Below are 15,835 nucleotides of genomic sequence, written 5' to 3'. Positions count from 1 at the left end.
CGCAGTAGGCAGGAGGAATCACCGCCTCCCCGTCACTACGCATGCGTCGCACCGTGCGGCTGGCCAACGCCCACGGCACAACGCATGCGCATAGGGACGTAGCGGCGTCGGCGCATGCGCACAGCGGTAGTACGGGCGGGAGCACCGGTGGCGGCGGCGGCATGTGAGTAAGCGGCGGCGGCGGCGGCGGGGGGACCGGGCCGAGGTAGGCCGCGCTGGCCCCCCCCCCCCGTTAACTTTGCTGTCTCCTCTCAGGCAGGCGGCCTTGGAAATCACGGCACGTTACTGCCGCAACGAGATGGACCAGTACGGGCGGTGCGTGGCCGCCAGCCCGGCCTCTTGGCAGCGCGACTGTCACGGGCTCCGCCTCAGCATGTCCCGTTGCGCCGCCGCTCAGTGAGTGCGGGAGGGATGGGGCCGGGGTTGGGCCTCCCGTGTTGGGCCTCAGGAGGGTTGGGCCTGTCGGTCGGGCCGTGCGGTGCCCCGGGAGCTGAGGGTTCGGTGTTATCCCGCAGCCCGATCGTGCAGCAGATCCGCCAGGACTGCGCGGAGCCGTTCGCCGCCTTCGAGCAGTGTCTGAAGGAGAACCAAGCCTCCGTCATGAACTGCAGCGAGCATGTCAACGCCTTCCTGCTCTGCGCTGACCGGGTGAAGCTCTCCACGTGAGGTGAGCGGTGGGCTGCCGAGCGGGGTTGCTTTCCCTCAAGACCTCCTCCTGACAGCTACTCTCCCTGTCTGCTTGGAAACTGCTTGTTTAAACAGCCAGAGTGGAATAACACAGCCCAGAATACACACAGACCCGCGTGTTTCTCCCACCCACTTTCCCTTCCTGTCTCTGTAAACTCAGACTTAGCCTTCTCCAAAAAATACAGAGCCGGGGAAGCGTATCTAGGCTAAAAGTGCGGTAATTCACTGGCATGGATTGATGGGCTGTAAGTGATGTGCATGTGGCCGTTACAGACGTGAACACAACAGTGTATTTCTCCAAACGGGTTGGTCGTTCTCAGTGTCGGACTAAGCCGATGCCCTGTGGCGAAAGGCTCTGGGAAGAAAGCAGTCTTGCTGGGGTAAAGTTATGGGTTTTGTCTAAATCTGTTAATCAACCTGATCGTTGGTTTTGGACCATAAAATACACAGAATGGCTTTGTTGGGGTAGGTCAGCTTGCTGCGCTCTGCTAAAGGTCTCGTAAAGATCGATGGGGCAAGGTTGAAGTAAATAATATGTTATTAAGCGTCTAGAGATCACCTGAATGTGACATACTCCCGTGACCTGCTGTCACAATCTGCTGTGCCTCATAACTAGGGTGCTGCATACGTACGGAGCCTACCTGATGCTTTTATTTGTGCTGTTTTTTCATAGGGGAACCTTGGAATTAAAATTCATCTTCAGGAGTGAAGGAAAAATCTTTCTGTACTCTGGAGTATCGTTCCAATGCTTGGTTGGGTTGGTTTTTCCCCTCTGAAAAACGAAGCGCAGCCCCGCGATGTGGTTTGCTTGGTTCTGGTCATGCTACGCTTGTCTCCAGCAGAGAGCTGGATTCTGACCGGGGTGTCGGAGCGTTCCTGATCCGTCGGCACTTGTGTGCTGATAACGCTGGGTTTTGGCTGCTGAGTTGCCTCTAAAAACTTTTTATCAGTAAATAAATCACAGAACTGTGTTGAAGCGACACCAAAGGATCAGCAGCAGCCTGCAGATGTGCTTGAATAAGAACTGAAAGCTTAAAATCAGCCCCTACCTCTTTTTCTGCGGTCTGTATTCTTCAAGAGTTCCTTTGATAATTAAGCAAAAAATTTTCCTTCGTCCCAATAAAAAAAAAACCCAACACTTTTCAAGATCCAACGCCGGTTCTGGCTTTTCCCACTGATGATGGAAGCTGCCCTCTGAGCTGGACCCACTCCAGGGACATTCCTTTGGCTGTAAATGTCCCAGTTTGACCCCCTTGAAAACATCCTGTGCAGCTCCCAATTTTGGGGGTGCTGTGAGGGGTTGTAGCCCCGGGCCTTCTGCTGGTTTAGAACAGCAGAGGGAGTCTTCCCACTGGCAGAGACGGCAGAAAAACTGCGGACTTCCGAGCACTGACGGCTCTATCGACAGCGCAGCAGAGATCTTCCAGTGCAGGGGGGTGGAGGGGCACCTCCGTTGTTCTTACACAGGGGAACAAAGAGCCCAGCTCTAAGGAGAGGTTGTTTCTGGGCTGTAACTAGTGGGAAAGAAATTAAACCAAGAAACAATAGATGGTCTGGCGAGGTGTGGATTAAGACCTGGGGCTCAGGAGATTTGTGAGCTCTTCTGTTGAGGGAGAGCTCTGAGGCGCTGCGATCTAGGAGCCGTGGCTCGGCTCCCATGTGCCGTGCCTGAAAATCACTGTAGGTCTGTTTAATGTGCTGTCTGTCAGCGGGACTGAGAATCTCTCCCAGCAGAAGTTTAAACCTTGGAAAAATCCCTTTGGGCTACTCAAGGCCTGGTATGAGGAAGGAGAAATGAGCTTCTATGACCTAGTTATACAAACGTAGCTTCGGAGGAGCAGCTTTGCTGCTGGCTGGGGTGGGAACTTGGTCTTCCAGAAAAGTTACAGGGAACCAAACCCCAACGTTTTCCAGAGGTGTGCAGGGAGCAGGCGACACGCAGAAACTATTGTGTACAGCGCCAGCAGAGCCTTTGTCTGGAAGTACAGCACAGCTTTGCTGTGTTTGCGAGGGGTTTTTTTTTGTACCTCTCAGAGAGGGTGAGGTGTGGACCGGGAAACTTGGCTTCGACCTGGTTCCCAAGGGTTCTTACCCCCTTCCTGGGACACATTAATCCTTATTCGTCTTTCAGCCAGGCATAAGTCCAAGCGTTTGCCTTTGAGCCTGTGGTGGTTGGCAAACATCGCTTGCGTTTTCCATTTGGGCAGAGTTTAACTCCTTTGGGGAGAGGGAGAGCAGATTTAAGTCGATCTGTTCCAGTTTCTAGCGGAGCCCGAATCACAAAGCTGGCTGTCGGCGTCGCTGGCGTCTGTCTCGTAGAGGTGGCCACATTTCAGCAGTGACGGGAACACAGGAAGATGCTGGGGTCACGTCTAAAAACAGATGCACGCTCGCAGAAAACTCTTTGTTTCCCTTTATCAAAGGCCGTGTGTTTGAAACGTAAAGAGCAGTTTTATCTTCTGGCAGAAAAGTTGGGAGAAAAAAAGGGACGGTGGCTTTGCTTCAAAATTAATTTAGAGAGGGGGCAAGTGCTACCAGAAAAGGAGGAGAAATCTATTTTTAGTGAGTCTTTTTTGAGTTTTATTTATACCAGGCAGCTCCCCATTAGTCATAAATATCTGTGGTGCGAATAGCTTTATTAAGGATGCCGTTATACAGGAGCGAAGGTGCTTTACATGTTGTTGACATTGTATTGAAATGTCAGCCTGTCAGCAGAAAAGCCATTTTTCATTACGTTTAAGGTGCACTGGGCCCCCTCTTAAGCCCAGTTATGCCTCCTCCTTCTCAGGAGCCTGAGCCACTCTATTATTACTTGCTCTAACACATTAACCACTGAGCTGCCAGGCACTTGCCGTTGTCATCGATGAGCCAAACTGGCACGGGGTTCAGTTAACATGTTACTAAGGCAGAGGAGGGAGAGGAAGATGCTGCTTCATCCTGTTTCCGTGTGCAATCGAGGGGAAAAATGCTTTCTGAGGCAATGTTGGGCAGCGGCAAGTTTTATTCTGAATAAAGAACGTCCTCGTACATCTTTCACTATGTGCGTAATGTAAATGTAAAATAACCTTGTGTAGCAGGGAATGGCGGAACCTTCCGTGGCGGGAAGTATTGTGGTGGTGGTCACTACCTGCACTTGTCACCTTCCTCAGTTCACCAGCTCCCTCGGAAAAGTTTCTAGATTAAATCAACTCGTAGCCCAGGGAAATTTGGCAAATTCCTTTGTGCAAAGTGAAAGGAGTGCCAACCATTTTCTTCCCTTCGACTGGATGTGCCAGGTAACGACTAGGAGAAGGCGGGGAGTATTCTCTTGCTTTCCCCTTAGCCTTGAAGCAGTCAGGAGCTAGACGGGCAGTACTGCATGATCAATCAGTTTCATTCTCGCGTAGGCAGAGGGGCCTAAGGCCTCTTCAGGTGCGCGGCACAGGGCAGGAGTTCTGCAGCTCTTTCTGACTGCATGGGCTACCTGCTCTTGCTGGTTGCTGGAATAAAACCGGCGTGGCAATTACAGCTATTTCTGGCATTGACAACCGTAAAGGAAGGGCTGCTGTGGATCCGACTTGTTTGGATGCATGGCAGCAGCTGGAAATAAGGCAAAGCCATACACAGAGGGTGAGCGAGCGTCCCTGTGAGTGTCGGGAGAAGCTGCTATTTCCAAATCCAGCTGTTAGGTTTTTGGGCCTGTCACTGGAAATACGTAGGACGAAAAGCTAAAAGGAGCATCGGTTGCTCCGGTGTCTTTCACAAGGTGTAGACTGGCGAGGGAGACCTCTGAAAACCTGAGAAGGAAACAGGAATTGGGACCCAAGGAAGCATTCACTTCATTTCTTGTACCACAGGATTATGATACTGTCTCGTACCGCACTGACTAGGACAGGCATGGAGGCAAGTGCGGGAAGCTGTTAGGGCAGTTACTGGCATAAAGCTAAACAAGGGAATAAAAGTCCTCGGGCAGTCAATCAAACTGGTAGGTTCAGCTTTATCTCCAAAGGCTGCAAAGAGATTCAGCTAAACGAATGCCAAGTGGCTGAGATCAATAAGTGAATAAGCCTGCATTTCCCAGAGCGGGAGACTTGGAGGGGCGGGGGGGAAGACTGAGTGCAGGATTTGGATAGATTGGTCCTCTCACATCCTCCCAAACACAAACCCGACCACAAATCAACACTAAACCCCTGCAGTACCAGGGAGAAGAACCCAAAGAAGCAAGTTCTAAGATGGTTGAGATACCAGTGTCAGGCTTGTGTAGGCGTTCTTGCTTGGGGGATAACTATTGCAAAGGATCCTTGCTCCACACATTGTGTCACTATAGTCCTTCCATTTCGTCTCTTCTGCCATGGGCGTTGCCATTCTCTGCTCGGTTTCCACCTCCTGGTTCTCTGTTTTTCTCCACTTTTCATTGTTCTCGACTCTTGTTTTCGGTCAAATGTGCATTTTGGCTGGTAGTTAGGGAAACTGGATGTCAGGTTTTTTTCTCTTTTAACTTAGCCGCTGTCTTTCTGTGTGGCCTTGGAAACTAGTCATAACGTGTTCTCTGCCTCTGTTTACTTGTCTCTGAAATAAATAACACCTACTTGGCTGGGGAGTAATGAAGGATAATTAATTAATGCATGCAAGGAGTCCTGAGGTCCTTCACTCAGAAAAAGCCAAGGATCATTAGGTTAGTTAATTCTCTGCTTTGTTTTTCCTCCATTTCTTCTTGGTTTAGATCTCTCAGAATGTGAAGTTAAGTGTGTCAGGGCTTTTTTTCAGCCTGTTGCTTTAACTCCTGTTGATGTCACTTTTCCTTTCAAGTGGAACTTTAAAACCAATAAGGTAAATTACACACGATCCTAGAATGAGGAACTAACAAAAACATCTCTTTAATTTTTCATCCAGAAAATATTCTCGTTTTACACTCTGCTTCTCTTACTTAAAGGAACCATAAATCAGCGTGTTCCTTTGGTGTCTGCAGTCACAGGGAGAGATTTAGTGCTGCTGGCAGGCCCGGGTCTGAAATGGGCAACTGTCGAGGGCAGAGCGCTGTACGGAGCCACATTCCATCCACACACACGCTTGCTTTACTTGGCTGTCGTCCAGGTGGGTTTTTTCCGAGTCCCTCGTGAACGCGAGGGAAATCGTGTGGGCAGAGGGGAGCGTTTTTCATCTCGTGGTCACTCTGTCACCTTGACTGGCTTTTAGTCACCTTTATTCTCCTGTCTGCAAAGACAGGAGAGAAACACATCTGGGCATTTCAGAGAGCTGCGGGCGTTCCCTAACCCTCCTTCTCAGCAAATACGTTGGCGTGTCACAGCCAAGGACCTGCACCTCCCTGCTCGATGAGAGCGATTGTTCTGTCTCTTGACCGTGCAGAGCAAAAGGGGAGAGCCAAAAAGTGTGGGTGCTGCCCAAGGTGCGTGTGGTTCTCTTCCTCGCTCTGCTGCAGAGCGGGCTTAGCCTCTTGCTGCTATTACTTCCTCACGGGTACACATTCCCTGAGCCCTACGATAGCCGCGAGTGTTAATTCACTGGTGTCTGGGGGTGCTTTGGGATGCACACTGATACCCCGTGGCTGCCAAAGGGTCAGATCCCTTCTGTGTACGTACACAAGCTACTTCTGCCTCTTCCCACGTAATGCCCCCCCCGGCACTCCTGTCGCTGTCTCCCCAGCTCTCTTGTCGCTGCAAGAAGACTTCCAGCCGCAAGAAACGGTTGGGAGTCGATTCGCCTGCAGTCACTGAACTCTGATACCTGGCTGTCGATGCTAAGAGCAGCGCTACCCTTTGCCAAGAGAAGTAGCAGGACTTGCTTGGCAAGCCTGATAGCTTTCCGGGCGCTGACAGTGTCAGCTGGGGTGCTTAGCGTCCGCTTTTCTGCTCATTTGAGGCAGAATCTGCGCTCAAAACTGGGGAGTACCTGCAACCTGAGAGGGGATCATTTCTTCCCTTAGCTATAGGGTTTGAATTTCATCACTGGCTCTTGTACTCAAACTCTCTTGTCACTATCAGACTCCTTCGCGTCGGTAGCTCCAGGTCTAGCGCAGCTCTTCACCGGATTTATTTATTCGCGTTGGGATTCTAGTTCCTCTTGCACCTAGCTGCCTCCTGCTAGCGCGTTTGCCGGCTCTATTAAGGTACGAACAGCCGCCAACGCTCGATACTCCTTTGCTCCAGGACACCAGGTTCCTGGGAAAGGTAACGGACGGGCCGTCCTCCTGAGGAGCACAGGCCAGCCTTCGCGGGGCTGCAGGGAGCCAGCTGACTGCTCGTGCGTGCGCTTCGACTGACTGTGCTGAGGCAAGCTTCACATTTCCACTTACAGTTTGCTTTTTTTGTTGTTGTTGTTTTTATTTTCAAACGTACATGCAAAAAAAAAAAAAACATCGGCACATCACAGCACTAGAGCACAAGGAAGAGAGGGTGGGGGTTCAGTGGGTGAAGCTGGCTCTGGTATTTGGGAGAAACATTGATTTGCACATAGTTCACTGTAACATTCTCTTAAAACTTTGCCTAAACTGAGACCGCCTCTAGTGCAGGAGCCTCTAGAAGTAACATACAGCTTTAGGAGTTTTCCCGTTTCGATTCTTAGGGGTGGATGACCACGCAACAAAGGTGGGAGTCACCCAGCGGCAGCAGCTTCGTCTAGAACTTGTCTATCTGGGCAAACATACGTCATAAATAGTTGTTTCTGCGCAAGGCTCCCCCTCCCCTCATAAAAAGAAATGTCAAAGTGTCTGTAAGCTATGTACACGACTGCCTTCTGGGGAGAGACATTGATACTGAGAGCGAAGGCAAGTCCAGCTACAGAACCCGGCACTAAACGCAACGGGAAGTGACTGCACATCAGCACGTGTCACGTTCACACAGCTTTATTAAAGGTGAAGCAACGGCCGAGGGATCTTTATAAGGGCTGTGGTTCTGTTACACGTCATTCTTTAGGTCAGGTCTCTATAAGTAGTTGAGAAGGTGAAAAATCCTAATAAAAAGCAAAACGTATCATCTCCTTTCATCCCCAAATCCAGGATTATGTAGTTCCTGGGAATCTTCCTCTGTAACGGCAGACAACAAAAATTAGCCATTTCTTTTTTTTGTTTGTTTCATTTGAGAGGCTACACACCTTTGAAATCAGACTGAGAAGCCTGTGGAGGCTTAGAAGGAAAACACCACCTACAGAAACATCAGTCAGCCAGGTTTTTGGGTTGCACCGCTCCAGACTCACAACTCCGGAGGTCCAAGATTTAAAAATAAGTCCTTATTTCCTTTGGAAGTTGCTTGCCTGTTGTTCAGTTCAAATAGACAGGGGCAGGTCAGTTCTGGAGGACGGTACTCCTTCAGCTGGCATGCTGCAAGCAGGCTCATGGGAAAGCCCGACCTTTCCCGGAACACCGGCAATCCTTCACGTATACAAAGAACAAAATCCCAGGTTTGGGTCTTCAGCAGGAGAATAAAGAATTTCCCTTTGGTAACAATTCAGGCGTCCATTCTCTGCTCTCTCTTTCTTGCCCTTTTTTGTGGGTACGCATATTAGTGCCCACCTGCTTCTCGTAACTCGCCTGCCTCGTGGCATGATGATGGGTAAGAGGACATGGATTATTCCTTTCGGCCCTCAGTGGAGACACCCTTTTCTCTTGGCTGAGTCCTGACGTCACCCCGGGGTTGCCCTCGAAGCGAAAACTAACCTCTTGGAGTTAAGTGACTTGGCGGGGATGTGTGGTAGCGTAACACAATCCAGTTTCTTTCTCTCATTGCTTGTGGGAGGGAAGCGAGGTGCTGGGATGCCTTGAGTGGACCGGGAGCACAGTCAGGGTGGGAAATCCCTCTGTGGACAGACCGACAGAGCCAGGGCTTTCTAGCAGGGATATTTTTAGAGTAAAAGCGTTTCACTTTGCTGTTTTAAAAAAGAAACTGGCAGAAATTAGTGTGGCTGGCAGCTGTGATTTTGTGAGAATATGTCTTTGGTCTGTCCAAACAGGGAGTAAAACTGCCCCTTCAGAAAAAGACAGACGTAAAGGTGATAGAGAACTCACTGTGGGTGTGTTAGGCTTCTCTTGGCACCCCTGAACACGACAGAGGATAAATATTCTGTTGTTTCTTGAAGCAGATACCCGAGCGTAGCCGTTTCAACCAGGGGCCAAACTAGTGTGCATTTCCCAAGTGTCAAACATGAAAAAAACCTGTCCTGGTCCAACTGGTCGACAACCGTGAAGAAAATCTCTGAAGCAGCAGCGGCATCATTTAGAGATGCCTCAGGACCTTGGATTTTACTGTTGAAAATTAACCTTGTCCCGTGAAGCCTGTATCTGGATTGGGAAATGAGGCAAAACGGCACAGCGAGCAGCTCAGCTGTGACCGAGGCTGGAATAAATGGAGTTCTTGTGGGAAGGGCACCTCCTACTTCTAGGGGCAGCTCTGGTTAGCTTGGCCAGTCTTTGTTTGCAGGACATAATGCTCAAAAGCTTAAACACTGGACAAACCGCTAAAGTTACAGCTAAACAACATCATACCATCGATCTACTCGTGGCTAGAAAAAAGGAGAGAGGCGATCCAAAGTCCTTCAGGCTGTGAAAGGTCTCCGTGTATTAGTGCTTGTATGTGTGGCAGACCTAGTTGCCTGCTCCGTTGTGCAGTGCTCAACGAATGTCTCTGAAGGTCTCAGTCTTGTTTCTTCTCCCTCGCCCTCGTTCTGAATTTGAAGCAGCATCCATCCGAGATACTCGTGAAGAGTCGGGAGCTTTTCTATGGTCAGGATGTGAAGTAGGAGCTCTGCATGGAGTAGAGTCGGTCAATGGGGTTGCCCACGCGGGCTTGGAGGAGGTTGGCTTCAGCCGTTGACAGCAGGCAGTCTCCCAGGTGGCTGATGCTGTCACTGTCCATATCGTGAAAAACTCCTTCTGAGTCTAGAAGAGGAAGGAAAAGGAAATGCGTGTGAACGTGGCACGAGCATGTCATGTTTCACCTGGAGCCATGGTCACCCTGAGCAGGGATGAGGTGAGCCCCACACGTACAACCAGCTTTAGGCATAACTCTTTCCTCCCTCACCCAACCGTTTTGTGTTGGATGGAGGTAAGACCCCAGCCTCGCTCCCCGGCCCCTAGCAGAGCTCGGTCGGAGGCTCCGGCCTCACCCAACCTCTGGGAAAGGCTCTGCGCCAAGTCCCAGTCTGCTGCTGCCTTCGCCAGCGGTCGCAGCGGAGCTGGCTCGTCACGACTTGGACTGCTACGTGCGGCTTGGACGCAGAGACAGGACAATCTCCACACCGCGCTCCTACCGTAGGGGTGCAGGTGGTCTCCTGGCAGCTGGGGCGGCGTCAGCCCTTGTCTGTACAGGTCTGTGCTGTAGCCGTTCTGATCCAGGGGCAGCAGCTGCTGCTGGGGGATCCTGGGGTAGGGGACCATGAGCCCATCCAGGCCGTGAACGCTTGCGCCGTCTAAAGACACAACCAGGGGGATGGGTTGAAGCAAAGGGTGCACAGCGCGCTGTGGGGCAGAGCGCTGTCGCGACCGCGTTATTCATGTGGCTGCAGCAACGTTTGGCGGTCTAACTCGGGACCAGCGCTGCACGGTACTAGGCTCTGAGCATCCACGCAGCAGAAAAACCCCGTCACCCCCTCAAAAAGAGGAGTTACGTGCTGCATCACGAGCACCCACGAGTCTTGCTGAACACTACCTACTTACTCCAGCTCGCCCATACCAATCCAGTTACAACCTCCACACTTTTTGCTAATCTCTTCCTGCGCACGCTCTCCCTCCAACGCATCCGAGTCGATCCCCTCCATCCCAGCGCGCAGCCCCCAAGAGCTGTCACCGCGCGCAGCGGCTCCTCACCTTCGCTGTCGTCGTTGCTCTGCCTGCTGTTGCGACCGGTCCCTCTCCCGGTCCCTAAGCGAGGGTTGCCCAGCTGGTCTTGCTCCTGCTGTTGCTGCTGCTGCTGTTGTTGTCTGCGAGCAATCTTCTTCATCTGCAAGGAGACGGAGACCCCGGATCTGAGGTTCTGACTGAGAGGGGAGGGCAGTGGCTTGCGTTTAACAGAGCCGTGGACTGCTGCCGCCTGCCTTTCGCAGAGACCGAGCACTGCCCTGAGATAATCCTGCTCAAGCTCCTCTGGGTGATTCCTCTGCAGTCAATGCTCCCTGCCTTCAGCCCCCTGTGAGGAACGGGGCTGACAGAAAAGGTTCTCTTATCTTTTGGGAGATGCCATTTGCAGTTTAAAAAACAAAGGGCTTTGTTTTACTACGAAGCGAGGTTTGCAAAGCCACGTTTTCTGTTTTCAACCTTTAAATTCTGCAAAATTAGGAATGTTTCAACTCCTAGAAGAAAGAAGTAGGAAATCCTTCCAGTCTTTCTATAGTGAGGGGGGAAAACCAAGTAGAAAGAGCGTAATAAAAAAAACCAACATGAAAAATATTAAGCCCTGCAAACATCTATAATGAATCAATTTTTGTATTTCTCTTTCAGCTTTCGCTACTATTAGATACACGTTGTGGGACTAGGTGGACCTGTGGATGGTCCTGCATAGCCCTTCTCTTCTTCTAACCTTTTTCCCTTTTTCTAAGCTAGTCTATGTTTCCTTTTAATCGAACGAGCGTGTGTGATATCCCGCAGGTAGGCAGAGCCCGGCTGCGGCACGGGAACCGTCACTCACCTTGGCTCTCTGGTTCTGGAACCAGACCTGTACCACCCGCACAGTCAAGCCCGTCTCGGCTGCCAGGGTCTCTCTTACCTGTCCACAAAACCCGGAGAGCTGAATCAGAACTTAAGTTGCACTTAAAAGGATCCAAGCCAGCAGTTGTGCTGAGTGGCCTCCTTGTACCTTTCTGCAAGGTTTTGAGGAAACCTCGAACGAGGCCTTGAACGCCCGACGCTGCTGTGTGGTAAGGATGGTGCGCGGGCGCTTGGAGCGCTTGTGGTCTTTGCTCTCCTCGCTGCCTTTGCCGTGCGAGTGGCTGCCGTCTTCATCCTCGCTTTTCACTGCAATGGAAGATCGGTAGCGGTGATTCAGCAGAGAGTGGCCTTTCTGGGCCAGCTCCCAGCGCAAGGATTCAGAGAAACGTGTCAGAGCTTTGCTCCTTCCAAGGTGAGGTTTAGAGCAGAAGCACAGAACGAAGCCAGTAAAGCTCGTGGACTGAGCCGTGGCTCGGGGCAACGCTGTCAATTCAGAGATGGAGCTGATGGGACACCGTGGCCCCGTATCGTCCATTCTGTAACGATCCGCTCAGAGCAGCCCACCCAAACCCCTCCGGATCAGCCAAGTAGGTCTCGGCAGCCTGGTACCCCCTTGGCTGCCGAGCACCGAGGGGAAAAGATGCTACAACCTCCACCTACCTACATCTCATAGAATCACAGACTGGTTTGGGCAGGAAGGGACCTTTAGAGGTCTCTAGTCCAACCCCCTGCAGTGAGCAGGGACATCTTCACCCAGATCACGCCCCTCACAGCCCCGTCCAACCTTGAGTGTTCCCAGGGATGGGGCTTCGATCACCTCTCGGGGCAACCTGGGCCAGGGTTTCACCGCCCTCATTGTGAAAATGTCTTCCTTAGATCCAGCCTAAATCCACCCTCCTTTAGTTTAAAACCATTCCCCCTTGTCCTGTCACAACAGGCCCTGCTAAAAAGCTTGTCCCCATCTTATAAGCCCCCTTTAAGCACTGGGAGGCTGCAATAAGGTCTCCCTGCAGCCTCCTCTTCTCCAGCTGAACAACCCCAGCTCTCCCAGCCTTGTAGGAGAGGTGCTGCAGCCCTCGGAGCAGTTTTGTGGCCCTCGATGGAAGAGTGTGATGTCAATGTGCTTTGCTCCAAATGAGTTATATTAAACACTTTAACGCAGTTTGTTAGTTAATTAACTTGGCCAAGTGTTCCTTGCCTGCTCCTGTAAGATACACCTTTAGTGACACTTTTTTTCCTATCCCTTTGTATGAAAAACCTCCATTCAGACCTGGTTGGAGGAACTCAGGTCTAAAAACGGCAGAATTCAGCAAGTTGGCAGGGACTGGGAAAGGCATCTTGTGCCGTACGCCTATCCTGGTACCGGGACTATGGTCAGGATGGTGGTTGTTGCTTCTTACTATGAGAAGATCCAGAACATCGGTATCAGGAATTCCTAGAGGGATCCAAATACTACTGTAGACCTCTAGCAAAGGTCTTCATTATAGGGTCTTCAATATTAGGATAAAAGAGGCCCTTTGGAACTTAAATAATTCCTGTGTACCTGTAAGTTCCTGAGGATCCAGGAGAGAACTGCCAGTACTTTATGTACCTTTAAAATATTGTCTGTTTTCTACTACTCCGGCCCTTACAGTCAAGGGCTGTCAAGTCACCTCCTCCCCCTGAAGCCTCCCCTGTGGTTCGTTAGGGACCAGACCTGACCTCTACCATGTTCACCCTGGTTCCCCACCCTCAGCACCGCTCCGGCCCCGGCCCCTCACCAGACTCGGTGGGTGCCGGGCTGATAGCGCTCAGCATCTCCTTCTCCTTCTCATAGTCACTGCGGCACAGCAGCTGCCCCTCCTTGAGCACAAACTCGTCTCCCCGCTGCAGGCGCCGCTCACACTCGCAGCAGTAGAAGCAGTGAACGTGGTAGACGTTCTCCAGCACCCGCATGATGAGCTCGGAGGGGGCGATCGCCTTCAAGCAGCTGCTGCACTTGGTCTGGAACAGCCTGCAAAGAAGGGCCCGGCGGTTAGACACTTGGGCAGGGAAGATCAGCCCTGGGTTGGGGCTCAGCAAGCCAGGAGAAAGAAGGGGGTGGATTTTGGAGCTGCGCTAGCACATCCCAGCAAGAAACGTACATCCCAACTGTGTTTTGGGGCTTTCTGACCTTCTGTAGCCCCAGGGAGGAGCACGAACTTGCCTGGCCCAACAAGACAGAGCTCCACATCCCCTCTTCCTCTCTAGGGCCGTTCACTGCCTGGCTTTGTTAGGTTGCTCCTAGCGAGAGGACTTTATGAACCCCTCCAGGACCATCCCTAGGCCTTGGAGGAGCCTTATGCAGGCAGTCCCACAGGGGAGGCTGTTTGTGCCCCACACCGTGCCCAGGGAGGGAAACAAACAACTGCTGAGCACCCTGCGTACAGAGCAGATGGTTCTGATGAAGTAATTTGGGATCTAAACAAATGTGAGCGGTGGTGGCTGCCGGCTGACAGCTTCTATTTAGCCACTTGACAAGAGAAAGTAATAAAATAGGGATTAATTAGGCTGTTGTTTAAACACACAGGATCTTCCCCACCAGCAGGGAACTCATAAACTGGGATTGAGAACAAGACTGGGTTAATCCTCCTGGCAAACTCTGTGGAGCAGGATGAAGAGGCTTACAGGGGTGGGCTCATCCCTTCCAAATACCACCATGGATTTGTGCTGTGCGGTGGCTTTCGGCTGAAGTGTCTGGGACATTCCAACTGGAATGGTGTGGGATTTCTCTCTCCTTTGTGTGAGTGTGTTTGCATGCGTGTTCTCCCTCCCCGTCTCTCTCTCCCCCTTTCCTCTTTGTCTTCCTGTAAGTCACACTTGAAAAATAATAATCAAATTGGAGTTGAAAAAGCTGGGAGGAAAGAGCAGCCTTTTAACCACAACCTCTCGCTGTCTTAACGACGGAGCAAACTGGGAGCGTGTTCCAGGCACAATCCCCGTCCAAATCTGGGCTGAGTCCAAACCTGTCCCTTTCCTAACACCAACGTCCCTCTGTTACAGCAGAAGTGAAATTCTAAAAGGAATAAAGACCCAACAACAGAGCCGGTCCGCGATCGCGGCGATCTGGCCTCAGTCAGGAACGTGCGGCATATTACTAAACGTTAAGTTATTAACGTTCCTGGACTTTAAGCCCGGATGGAAGATGACAGTGATGTAGTCTGACCCCGTGTCCTCTGCAGCCCAGAGAATCTCGCCCAGGGATTCCCACCCCAAGCCTGTTCGCTGGTGGGAGGTGTACCACGGAGGCCATAATGTCGCGGTCTGGAGGCTCCGAGCGAAGGAAGATCTGTCCGCATCCATCTGGAAGAGGTTCCAGAGGCTAAGTAGCTCCTCGTTCCTTATTTCCAGTTTGAACCTTCCTTTATTCCATGCCCAGCAACTAGACTTTGTCATGTCTTTATCCTCTTAAGAACCGCTTATAATTAGTTATGCCAATTGTGGGGAGTCAAACTACTCTTCTTCCCAGTTTTCTGCCCCTTATCCTTCAAACAACCAGTGTAAAAGTGAGTACTGATGGTTCTTTTGCATCTCAGCTGGGAGAACTGCTGCCTCCAAAGATCTGCCTGGCTTCGCTACGTGCTGTCGTGTAGCTGAATCTAGTGACACAAATACCATTTGACTTTGAGACAAGCTAGCCCCAAGCTCGCATCTGGTCTCACCGTATCTGTCAGAGATGGATTTACTCCCGTTACACCCCCAGGCCAAGCTGGTTCCGCCCCAGAGCCCCAAATCCGGAGACAGACACATTAAGAACATAGACCTGACAAACAGAAGCTTTGCTTCAATATCCCGACCTGACTCCAAGTAAGGAACACGATAGTTTCGGGAAACACCGATGGAAAACTCCCGGTCTTGTTTCAGACTTGTGTTTTCTTAATTATTTTCATCCATACAGATACTGGAGCATTCCCTGGGTCCCTTTATATGTCTGGCCTCGTGATATCGTTGGTTGCTTGACGAGACCATCCAGAATATTGCTTAGCCGAGGCAGGTAGAGGAAAGCTTTGAGCGTGATGTGCTTCTGCGTGCGGGCAGGCTGATAGCGAGAGGGATGGGGCAGAACAAGGAAATGTGGAAAGAGATGCCAGAGCTGGGAAAGGAGACCTATTCACCTGCAAAGCACCAGGGCCCGTCCCTCCCGCTGCTGTTGGGACGAGGCAGTTAGCAAACCTTACTTAAAGATGCTGTCATGTGCCAGATTTCCATGAAAAGGGCTTTTTGGGTTTTTTTTGCAGCTATCAGGTGAGGGAAGCACCGTTACTGCAGCGTAACTCAATAACGCTTTTGGCGTCGCAGGGCCCGCACCCTCCCATCTCCCAGCTCAGCCCCGAAAACAAATCCGCTCTGCTTTGTACTAATTGAAGAAAACATTCAGCAAGCAGCTCATAAACACGGTGTCAGCTCGCATTACACAAAATTAAAATTCTCAGCCCCTCCAACACCAGGAATTCCTAAAGAGGCTGGTTTTAATATTGCCTGAATCCGTTTAAGTCA

The 15,835-nt window shown here is 51.2% G+C and overlaps 2 protein-coding genes across 2 annotated transcripts in view; one reads left to right on the top strand and one right to left on the bottom strand.

Moving 5' to 3' along the window:
- The first annotated feature begins 26 nt into the window (after positions 1–26).
- Positions 27–1,825, top strand: CHCHD5 (coiled-coil-helix-coiled-coil-helix domain containing 5). Its single transcript, XM_064437097.1, has 4 exons — positions 27–163; positions 256–396; positions 516–667; positions 1,361–1,825. The coding sequence occupies exons 1-3, from the start codon at positions 42–44 to the stop codon at positions 664–666; spliced, it is 414 nt and encodes a 137-aa protein (XP_064293167.1). The 5' UTR covers positions 27–41; the 3' UTR covers position 667; positions 1,361–1,825.
- Positions 1,826–7,024: 5,199 nt separating this feature from the next.
- The window catches only part of LOC104045097 (LIM homeobox transcription factor 1-alpha-like), a 28,846-nt gene continuing 20,035 nt past the window's right edge, over positions 7,025–15,835 (bottom strand). The window contains exons 3-8 of the mRNA XM_064475633.1: positions 13,081–13,313; positions 11,469–11,626; positions 11,301–11,378; positions 10,484–10,616; positions 9,928–10,086; positions 7,025–9,556 (exon numbers count right to left, since the gene is read on the bottom strand). Of these exons, the coding sequence (XP_064331703.1) occupies positions 9,402–9,556; positions 9,928–10,086; positions 10,484–10,616; positions 11,301–11,378; positions 11,469–11,626; positions 13,081–13,313 (916 nt within the window). The 3' untranslated portion in view covers positions 7,025–9,401. The remainder of the gene's footprint in view (positions 9,557–9,927; positions 10,087–10,483; positions 10,617–11,300; positions 11,379–11,468; positions 11,627–13,080; positions 13,314–15,835) is intronic.

The sequence above is a fragment of the Phalacrocorax carbo genome, chromosome 30 (genome assembly GCF_963921805.1).
Source record: "Phalacrocorax carbo chromosome 30, bPhaCar2.1, whole genome shotgun sequence".
In the NCBI taxonomy this organism is placed as follows: Eukaryota; Metazoa; Chordata; class Aves; order Suliformes; family Phalacrocoracidae; genus Phalacrocorax; species Phalacrocorax carbo.
Note: the sequence above shows the minus strand (reverse complement) of the source record. Positions and strands in the feature narration are given on the sequence as shown.